The sequence below is a fragment of the Cynoglossus semilaevis genome, chromosome 5, assembly GCF_000523025.1.
Source record: "Cynoglossus semilaevis isolate Cse_v1.0 chromosome 5, Cse_v1.0, whole genome shotgun sequence".
NCBI classification, from domain to species: Eukaryota; Metazoa; Chordata; class Actinopteri; order Pleuronectiformes; family Cynoglossidae; genus Cynoglossus; species Cynoglossus semilaevis.
This window is the reverse complement of record NC_024311.1, coordinates 11,132,134-11,143,337: the sequence shown is the minus strand read 5'-3', so window position 1 is coordinate 11,143,337 and position 11,204 is coordinate 11,132,134. Positions and strand designations below refer to the sequence as shown.

The window sequence follows — 11,204 nt, the reverse complement described above, 5'->3', positions numbered from 1 at the left end:
TTTACAAACTTGGCCACAAAAGCTGCACATGAGATGATGCAATGGAAAAAATAATAATGATGCTCGGCTGAATTAAAACAGCTTCACACCCTGTGTGTGGCAGACCAGTTAGTTGCCTGTGCTGTGAGAAGTATCCGTATGGTGTAAGCATCCTATTCTGGTAACACTATTACATGCATTTTAATCCAGCAAAGAGCTGGATTAAACTTTCACACACGCAAAATTCTTAGCAGTGCTGAATCTGATATTTAATATTAATCATAATAATATGGATCTTCTTTAGGGGGAAAAATAGATTCCTATCAGTTCATTTAATATAAAAATATCTGCTATAGTTCTGTCACAGTACGGATAAAACTGTACTAAACTAAAGAGGTGTAATTACTTCAAAATATAAGCATGTTTTCTCCTTAGATTATCATCCTATAAGAAAACACTGTGCTGTTTCTCAATATTTATCCAACATTATCTCAATTTACGGGCTATTTTATTGTCTAAATATTTCAAGTCTGAGACAAATTTTTCACTGAAATTCAGAGATTAAAACCACTCACAGAGATCAGTGATATAATTAAAATCTGTAGCGACTCGTTATTTTGCTGACCACACTTTGGGTTCTTGCCAGTGCTCGTATTAACTGTGTGATTCAGCTTTTCCACTTAGGTCATTTTTCACACAGAGCGTCTTCTATGAATTATACAACATTAACTCTCACAGCTACGCTATGCAAAAACGTATACACACCGTTTAAAATCAAATGGCGTCTCTGAAACCTGTTCTTGATACTTTACTGTACTTATACTTTATATCTTTATATTTATTTGTCTTTATTCTCAAACTCAAGGATTGTTTTTCATCTTTCAACATTTACCTTGAGGTTTCCTTTGGTGGTAAATGCCCGACCACAGATAGTGCAGGCAAAGGGTTTCTCTCCTGTGTGAGTTCTCTCGTGAATTTGAAGAGCACTGGCAGAGGAAAAGCATTTCCCGCAGGCGTTGCAGAAGTGTTGCTTAGGTGTCCTGCGTGGTGGAGCGGCAGAAAGCACAGGAGAAGAGGAGGCAGATGATGTGACTAAACCTGGAGCCATGTCCTTCTCTGGATGGAGGACGTGCAGGAAGCCGTTGACCTCAGGTTTGTTATGAGGGATGACGGAGAGGAGAGAAGGGGTGGGGCTGGAGGACAGGCTGGTGTTTGAAGGCTCAAAGAGCTGTGAGGGCAGATCTCTCATTTGATGGGTTAGCATGTGCTGCTTAAGGTTGCCCTTGGTGGAGAACCCCCTGTTACAGGCCGTGCAAATAAATGGACGTTCTTTGGTATGACTTCGATAGTGAATGTCCAAGGCACTCTGACAAGCAAATGTCTTCCCACAAATGTCACAGGATGTGTTTCTAATGGTGCTTCGCTCACGGAAGGGGAAAATCATGCCCATGGGGTCTTTTGAGGGATTGACAGATGTCAGGTCCAGTGCTCCGATGTTGGAGGGATGAGAGTGTAACGGGCTTGCACTAGTTGGCTCCAAGGATAAAATCCTTTGCGGCCTTTCTTCAAGGCTTGGGGATTTACGAACTTGTGGCTGCATGCTAGTGGGGGATGGCGCCTGCATAGAGGAGGTAGATTCTGACACAGCTGGGCTCCCGGCGCTTTGGCTTTCAATGTCCCCTCCCATCGACGAGGAGTCATTGGTGAGGCAATCCCCTTCAACTAAGCCATTAGCTGTGGCCTTCATGTGGTTAGCATGAAGCTCCTCTGTTGCATTATTGTGAGCATTCTCTGGGCCATTTCTGTCTTCGCCTTCATGGTTAACCATTTCAGCCAGAGCTGGGGAGTTACACAGACTGTCATGGGAAATATCAGCTGACCTGGGTGTGTCTGGAACACTGCTATCTGGGCCTTCCTCCATTAATTCCATGTTATCATCAGAGAAATTGTCCAGGTCATCAAAGTTTCTCTCCTCAAATGAGCCAGTGTCAGAGGCCATGGACTCTGGATAATTCTCTGGCAGAGGGGTGTTGGGAATGTGCCCACCCATGTGCATACGAATGTGCTGCTGCAGAACCACAGCATTTGTGAACTTCTTCTGGCAAATAGGACAGGAGTGTTGGACTCTAAGTGGAGGCATGGCCCTATGGACGCTGTAGTGGGTCTTGAGATTACCCTTAGTGGTGAAAGCCCTGCCACAGACTTTACACTTAAACGGCCTTTCTCCTGTATGAGTGCGGTAGTGCATTTTCAGAGCACTTTGGCAGCTCAGTACTCTGTGACAGATGACACATTCGTTCGGATCTGTCACCTTCCTGTCAATGTTCTCCACAAGTTGCTGTAGCTTGGAGGTCTCTGACCCATGGAGAGGCTCTAAAATGCCTCCAAATGGGAACTTAGCCTTAAACTGATCAGACATAAGCGGCATGAGTGGGTTGGTCATCATGGGTGGACTGTTGGATGTTGTATACTCAGTTATGCGCTCCGAAGCAGAGCTTACGTTTGTCATGTAGCCCGAGGAGTGGCTTCCCTCTTCAGTTTTCCCATTTGAGGTAGGCAGAGTTGCACCTTCACCCTCTTCAGACACGTCGTCATTGTTTTTAGCTGGAGGCTCAGCGGCACCTGAGTCACTTCTTGCGGTAGCAGAAGGGCTAGTTATGGCTACTGAATGGTCTTCCTTTTTAATGAAATGGGGAAGGCTGGGCATGGTTGGTGGCAGCAGCATGCCAACAGAGGAAGTCATAGTAGGCAGAACTGGTTTACTGTCTAACCAGCTGGTAACAGGTTTCTCAGGGGGCAAAGACATGCCATATGGAATGCCAGTACTAGTTGGTATGTTGTCTAAATGCTCAGGAACAGGGTAAGGGTTCATCTGAATATGCGGGTATTTTTCTTTATGACGTTGGAAATGCACCTTCAGGTTACCGCGGGTAGAGAAGCGGTTGCCACAGATATTACACTTGTACGGTCTCTCACCAGTGTGTGAGCGCAGATGGATTTGCAAGGCACTGTCACTCCCAAATACCTTGCCGCAGAACCGACACTTATGCTTGAAAAAAGCATCATCGGAACTGCTCTTGTGTTCAAATGAGTTGACATTTGGTGGCTTGCCTTTCCTCTGCTGGGCCAATGCTGCTAAAGAGTTGAGATCCTCTACAGTAGTGCCAACACTCGGCAGAGAACTGGAGAACATGGGGTTTCCGGGAGGGGGCTGAGGTAGAAGGGGATTCACTGCGGAGCTTAACAAGCTACCTATTCCAAATGCTGGTGTGGATGACTTAGGTATTGAGGTGCTGCTGAGCTGAGAGTGAAGGCTGCTCATACTGCTAACATGACTCGGCCTTTTGTCAGAGGACTGGGTGTTGACTGTTGCCGTCCCCAGTGTGCTAATGCTTTGAGATGTCTCAGTGGTGTTTGGGTTGGCCTGAGGTAGCTGTGCTGCTGCAGCCAGCTGCTTTAGGCTGCTAATACTGGCTGACTGACTAGCGAGGTTCTGCGCTAGGCCTGCGGCTGCAGCCAGCTGTTGGGAGAGATGTGAACTGAGTGTGGTCAGTGGGCTGGCAGTGGGCCCCTTTGTGCCTGGAGCAGAGGTTGGAGGCACCTGCATTTCTGGGGACTGAGAGGCCAGCAGAAGTATCTGATGGCGAATCTGCTCGATAAGCTGCAGCTGGTGTATCTGTTGTTGTTGCAGAGCTAGTAGCTGCTCCATCAGGGCTGGCACTGCCACCCGGGGGGCCCCAGTGGAACGGGCCTCTTGAGAGAACTGTGCAACAGCCACTTTGGTGCTCTGGAGATTTTCTATTATGACATTACTGTTGATCATGGAGAAATTTCCCAGTTCAGTTAGATTACTCAGCTGAGGGAGGGGGGCAGAAATGGCTGAAGTACCCACTGCTGGACCTGCGGTGACTCTGCCACCACTGTTGCTGACTGTGTTGATGGTGGGGCTCCCACTCTCTGTGTGACTGCCCTCTTCTTCGTGGCCACTGCTCATTCCGGAAATGTCCACATCCATGGATTCGTCTTTCTCAAGTGTGTTACGCTCCAAAAGATCACTGCCCTCTGTTTGATCAGTGTTATTAGCTGTGTCATTCATCTGGTCATCAGGATTATGAGGGGGAGACCCGGGTGAGAAACTTTCGGTGGGAGAGACGGGATTTTCATTCACTATCAGAACTAACTGATTTTTAGTGCAAATCTTCTGGTGTTCCTCGAGATCTGATATTTCAAAAAACTCTGCACAACATCTGTTACAGACATGGGCGTCTGACTCCTTGCAGGGGGGGTCCTCTGAGCAAAGTTCTGTCTCCCCTGAAAGAGAGGAAACAGAGGATTAGTGATTAGAAATGTTTTACAGCTGAAGAAGCAGCTTTATCTCCTCAAATTCCATTGTTGTTAATCTTAAGTTAATCAGTTTTACACTTATCCTCTTGATGTATTCACAAAAACAGCAATCGAAAGGCAACAATGCAGCAAAAGAAATGTAAAAAAGCCTTATTCAATTCAGTGGCTTCTTGAACACGATAAGAAGGGAAATCAAATATTGCTTAAAAGTCATCTTTGAAGGTGTACAACTGGGTCTCATCAGCCCATCCAGACGTAATCATTTTCTCAAGATAATCCATCAAAATGTAGAATAAAGTGAAGGAAGGACATTGGTTTTAATGAAATTTCATAGAAACACATTGATTTCCTATATCCCACGGCCTTCAAAGTCAGCTTGTCCACTCGGCGCAAATCAAGCATTTGAAGGACTTATTAGACTTTCAATTCGCTGTCAACTTTGCTCATTTTCAGCCAACTATAGGCATCTTGGACAGGTTATCTATGTCACTAAACTCATTTGTATCCACTCAGGCTGCAATCAGAGGGAGACGTGAACAACAAAGCCTGTGGCACTAAGACAAGTACGAAGAACGACGAATGAGAAGAAAATGTAAAATAAAATAAACACTCACTAGTTCAGTAAATGATTGTATGATAAACCATGAAATTAATATTAATTTTAAAAATGTTGTCAAGATAAATACCTAGGCAAAGAAATTTGAAAAATGTGTTGAAATGAAAAGGAAAAAACTGTGAATCCAAACTTCAGACAAGATCGTCATCATGATAAATGCAGCACAAAATTACAAAAAAAATTGTAAATATAGCTTCCTAGACTTACTTTTAAACCCATAAAAGAGAAAATTAATAAAGTGACCAACACCATAAAAATAAATACACTGACTTTTTTTAATATACTAAAATAGTCAGTAAGTTAAAAAAAAGACTCCCTGCCCCCAGAGCCACTGTTGTTCTCTAGACCTTCTTCCTTTTTTCTCCCTCTTTTTGTCACACTAAAATCTTGCTGTTTAACATACAAGTTGATTTACAAATTGCATTTCTCTATGAATCCCTTTCATTGTAGCTCTGGCCCCTCACACTTTCATCAGGGCCAAGAATTCATTTGCAAATGAAACCCGGAGAAGTGAAGCCCTGCCCCACAGAGAGACAGGATGCCTTCCCATTGTTCGCGCAGCATGGGAGCGGCGGGGATCGTCGGCACAGCCTGGCCCTGCTCATCTCAGCCGACTCAAAGCAGATCCTGTTTAATTCAGGGATTATCTCCCTCAATGTTTTTTTGCTCACAGACATGGGATAATGTAAAGTTGCCATGACAGTAAACCTCGGCCCTCACACCACCAAACCATGCAGAAAGGGAAAAACTGAACTTTAATGACAACTTTCTATGTTAAATCCCATTTCCACTCAGCAGCCACAGACACCCGGGCACAAAAACGTATGTCTGATTATTAACAGGGCCAGGAGCAAAGACTGGACGGACAACATATTAGGTTATTTCAGAATGAATAAACACTATCCAACAACAAGTGAGAAGGACGCCAAAAGAATGTGCACACAGAGAAACTGTGCAAAACAAGTTCTGTCTCAAACTAATATTTAAAAAAAATGAATATGGATGTGTGTGTGCATGTATGCTCACATCCACGCAGAGCATTTGAGAAAACACCGACAACCTAAATCATATACTATAAGGAAAAATGCTTAAAATAAAATTTAAGCTAAAATTTTTATACACACACATACTCTGAAGTGTCAAGTTTTATGCAGCACAGATTTTCAAATATATCAAATCTAAAACATTAAATACCAAATGTATCCAGTTTCGAAAAAGTACGAAGGACAATTATTGTTACTATTAGTAGTAGTTAGTTCATAGTTAGTATGAAAAAAACCCAATGTGAAGCACATTTTGTTTGCCTTTGTGCTTTATTAGTAATGTAACTAAAGAGATCTTTTTTAGTCATAAATAATTTATGCAGCGTTGAACAGTCCCCAGTTCACCAACTCAATCTTTAAGTGTGGAACTAAAGTAAAAAAAAAAAACATGCCTTTAAGGCTGCTGTGAAAATACGGCACCAATAATATAAATGGTACCATTAAAAAAACGATATACAAAGATTTACTTTTAAAAATACACATCTTTCAGTTTTTCGTCTACCATTAAAGACAAAAAAATAAAATAAAAGATTCCCTCAAAGAAAATACTCCAGAGTGTACACAAAGCAGAAGCTGACATGAAGGTTATTCCTGAAATAGTAAGGATTAACTTTCAGTAAAAAAAAAAAAATGTCAGTAAAGTCAAGCTAGTATGACGATGGAGTTGGTAAAACTTCTATAGAATCTCTACCAAAAGCATGGTGTAAGTACTGCACAAGGATAAAGGGCTTGAGGAGAGACAAAGAGAAGAGGATGGAGCCTCGGAGAGACTGAACAAAGTTTGAATATGAGAGACAAGAAAGCCAGGATTAGTCCAAAAAAGGTGCAAGAGAGAGCTTTAAGAGATCCTACATTATTTTATGCGGGGCCTCTGTGAGCCTCTTGACACTTGTAACTTCAGAAGGATTTCTGCTCATGTCGTCTCCAGCATGTAGGACTCATCCCAGTGAACACTGGATTGTGTTCCACTGTTCAGCCACGGTCCAGGACAAGACTTCAATCTCAGCAACTCGGCCCAAAGACACGCTTAAAGCTTAAGGGGAGGGAAAACAGCACAGCAAGTCCTTCAGGGCTACACCTGGGCTCACACCACACAAACAGTGGCGTAATGACAGGCGAGTGCACTTCTGTGTTTGCACAGAACAACAGTGCAAAGAGGGGGCTGCCCTGCCAATCTCCCCTCCAGGAGGGCCACTCTGATAGGGTGAAAGGGGACGGCCACGACACTGATAAGGCCTCGCACACACATAAACACACTCGTACACACACGTCGAGTAAAAAGCCAGGGCCTTGCTGTGCCGCTCGCAGCTCGGAGCAGCGGGGTCAATGACATAGTGGAGTGCAACACACTGGGCCCTGAACTTTCACCACCTCCCCACTGAGGAACACTGGCAAAGGTTAAAACAGCTCCACATCCCACCCTCTGTGGCTCACGCGCTGCACTGGCCAGTGACTACGACCCTCCGCATCACTCATATTCACTTACAGCATACAATGGCTTTCTGTTTTCCTAACCTCCACCTATAGCACAACACCAGAAGAAGAAACACAGAGCAAAAAGGCTGCACTAAAAACCTACAGACGAGTACAGTCACTGCATGTAGTCACAGACATAGACACCACACTGGATTCTACTCCAGAATGTTTGGGTGAAAACTGAAATGGTTTTAGTCCACATTCTGTCTGAGTAAGTAACTGTTTTTATGATTAATACAATATGATGAAAAATCGACTTACTTAGTTACAAAATGTTTTCTTTTTTAATTTATGTGACATTTAAAAAAAATATTTATGGCTGACTTTACATTGAACAAAACATTATTAATTTCCAAAGGCCTGTATATGTTTTTATCATGTGATGATCACCTTATAATTTTAAAATTATAAATACCATAGTGGATGTAAAGACACATGCGTAGCCCTAATGAAATTAATAACTGATTTTATTTTAATTATTTTAATACTAATTATTGTTAAAATACTACACCATTTACTTTAATTATAGTTTAATACGTTAATACGAGAAAGAGGTGGTCATATAATAATTTTAAAGATAAAGATAAAGACATTATTTCCCCCTTGAGTCAATAAACATACAGCGCCCAGTGAAAAATTTGTGACAAAAATATTCTTTTTCTGAAACTAACCAAAAAACCTCGCCACATATAATTTTGTTAAAGATTCCGGTTTTCTTTTCTTTTCTTTTTTTTAATCATTTGTTTTATTTTTCCGGTGAAATGGAACGTAACCGACTTTGCTGGGGCTTGTTGAGAGCCCAGCAGAGAGTCCTGGGTTTCCAGTTTGTGAATAGCACTTTGTATAAACTGATTTCACATTTCAGGCACAACAGCAGCGATAAAGGAGAGTGTTGTTCTTCCACCGACACTAAAACAAACAGTGGTGTCTTAGCAGCGGGACAAAGGGTTATTTTAGGCTTCCCAAATATGTATTATTATATTTTATATCAGATTTTAATAAAGAATAAAAAACAAGCGTAAATTATTTTACAAAACAGTCGCTCTGTGTTCGGATTTGCGAGTTTAGGAACTGTGTGTGAGTGTGTGTGGATTTATTTTACTCTTCCACGAACACAGTTGAACACACAGTCAAACCGATGAGAAGAATTATATACATTAGATGGTGTGTGTGTGTGTGTGTGTGTGTGTGTGTGTGTGTGCACTGTTTTTATTTGATCCAACTTTACGCGTTCTGCTTTATCTGTGTGTAAACTGACAATAACTTATACCGGAGCTGGTGTTTGTTTTAAACGAGACTTTAAAAACGCCGTGTCTTTCTATGAGAGAATTGTTGAAGATGTTTTAAGTTTTTTCTAGTGTCCAGACCTGTGGAGAAGTGGATTCACGGCTGGGTGGTCCGTGTGGACGCACCGACACCGACACCGACACAGACCGCTGATCGCTGGGAAGACACGACCATCTGTGCCGGAGACTAAGTCCAACACGTCTCTAAAGATGCGATAAAAAGACAAAACTAGCGGAAAACTAGTTTAAATAACTTTTTGCCCTCAAACAAACGCTGCGCAAAAGTCGACTGATGTACGACTCTTTTTTTAATGACTGTGTCTCTCGTTTTTAATATGATAAAAAAGAATCACACAAGTATGTTGTATGAAAAATATGAATATTACATTAAAATATTATTTTGACATGGATTATTAAGTTTGTTTCATATCCATAAGTTTATAAACTTCAGTAAAAAAAGAAAACATGCAATGGAATTAAAAAGCACAGTAACCCGTAGTAAAAGTAAAAAGCTCAACTCTAACTGTGTTCCTTACACCTAACCATTGGCACTAAACGCGACACAAAGTGTGCTAAAAGTGGTAAAAGTGCCAAAAGTAAGAATGCGTGTTGCTCGGGGTTTCGCAGCAGCGGTCGAGGCTGTTTGGACTCACCATTGTGCTCCGCTAAAGGCAGCTGAGGGTCGGACTGGAAGTGTTGCGGCTTCGCTTGTTTCCTCCGCGACATGCTGGCTGGCACATCAGCGAGCAGAGAATAGAAAAAATGACGACAAAAACCCTCTCAAAAATTACGTAAAAAAGCGAGCCCATCCACCGCGCATGTGCCCCGTTATGATTATCAATAATGCTGTGCGATTAATCATACGGGGGCTTCTTTGAAAGGCGATTGGCACCTGGCCAGCCCCCCTCCTATTCAAATGAAGTCTCTTTAATCAATTAGCTCCTGATTTGCTGGGGACTCTTGTCTCTCTCTGCTCCCACCCAATGAGTCGGTCCGGACGGTGGAGAAAGGCTGGCTCTTCCAAACTGCCCTCAGACACGGTTTAACCCCTTGTGGGAGTCAAGTCACGGCTTATCTCGACTACTACAGGGGAATGTCAGCATCTCGAGTCCACGCCTGCGACAGTATCTCTCAGTTGTTCACATTCATCAAGCAGTGAACACTTTTTTCCTCTTCTTTCTTACTTTGTCGACTGACCGGACGATGGGAACTCAAAACTCCCGATATCGCGCTCCCGGAACAACTTTCTTGTTCTCTTCAGCTCCGTAGTCCTTTCTCTGTTTATCTTTCTCTAATATCAAGTCGGTCGTTCGGTCAGCGCTGTCGGTGCCGAGCACGGACGCCTAGACTCTGCAGAGTTTGGAGCGACTCTCTCTGTGCGCCCAGGCGCAGCAGCGCACCAGCATGTTCCGTGCGTAAATGGCACCGGTACGCGTTCCCAAAAAGGTCCACAGTGCGATCCGACGTCCCAGCCACTTTCATTTGATTATTCTTAGCAGAAAGATGAGAGGGAGGGAGGAGGGTGGGGGGTTACTTACTAACACGTTTTCATCGCACACTGCATTCCGCGAATAAACAAACTTTGAGGGCCCGTGCGGCACTGGGACAAATATGGAGCCCGGCCCATCGAGGGTCTGATTGGTCACCGTGCTGTTCAGTCATCATGTCATTCACCTCCACCTCCTTCACCGACAACACCAACCCACTCACCCTCTCCCTCTCTCTCTCTCTGTCGCTCGCTCGCTTGCTCTCTTTTTCTCCCCCTCTCTCTAATTACGCACAACAGATCCAAACGCTTTGTGTTCAGTGGGATGACGGGTAAAGACAGCGAACTCAAGTAGTTTCTTCGAAATACGGGATAAATAAAATTTCCGAACATTTTCTCTTACACATTTATTTTTTGCAAACAACTGAGTCGCAGTCGTAAAATGAAAAGTATAAACTCTTATTAAAATATTTTTAATGTACTTTAAACATGTCATAGCCGTTCAAAACACGTTTTACGCTCAGCTGGAGGTTTTGCGAATACTTTTCTTATTTTTAAAAAACATAAAGTAAAAACACAAAAGTAAATTGGTAAAGTTATTATTGTTGTTATTAATATTATTGCTATTATCATTATAGTGCTCGTACAGGGGTGCGCTTTCAGTGGGGCTGTTTGAAGAGACCTGGATGTCCCAAAGGATATCCGTGTGTATCTGTGTGTGTGTGTGTTTGCGCGCGCGCGCCAGCTCCCGCGTGAGTGGAGTAGATTTATTACATGAAAAAGATAAACGAAGCTCTCAGTAAGGCTGATTTTGAGAAATGAAGATAATAATGTTACTATAGGTGATGGCTGGGATGCCATTATTTTTCACTGAATATTTAAAGAGCAGCTGCGGGCTAGATGGATCTGGTCCTCTCCTGTGTCAGCTATCTTTTAGTTTCGACTCGCCCCACTATTTACTTATTCATGAATAA

General features: G+C 42.9%; 2 protein-coding genes across 4 annotated transcripts in view; both read right to left on the bottom strand.

Moving 5' to 3' along the window:
• Positions 1–10,412, bottom strand: part of sall1a (spalt-like transcription factor 1a) — a 12,211-nt gene extending 1,799 nt beyond the window's left edge. The window contains exons 1-2 of one of the 2 annotated variants that reach the window (XM_008310452.3): positions 9,398–10,412; positions 872–4,290 (exon numbers count right to left, since the gene is read on the bottom strand). In XM_008310452.3, coding sequence (XP_008308674.1) covers positions 872–4,290; positions 9,398–9,470 — 3,492 coding nt within the window. In that variant the 5' untranslated portion in view covers positions 9,471–10,412. Of the gene's footprint in view, positions 1–871; positions 4,291–6,834; positions 7,062–9,397 lie in introns of those variants that run through there. The other variant, XM_025055553.1, reaches the window with a different exon arrangement.
• Positions 1–11,204, bottom strand: part of tox3 (TOX high mobility group box family member 3) — a 280,269-nt gene that overhangs the window by 64,553 nt on the left and 204,512 nt on the right. The gene's annotated exons all lie outside the window — the stretch shown is intronic.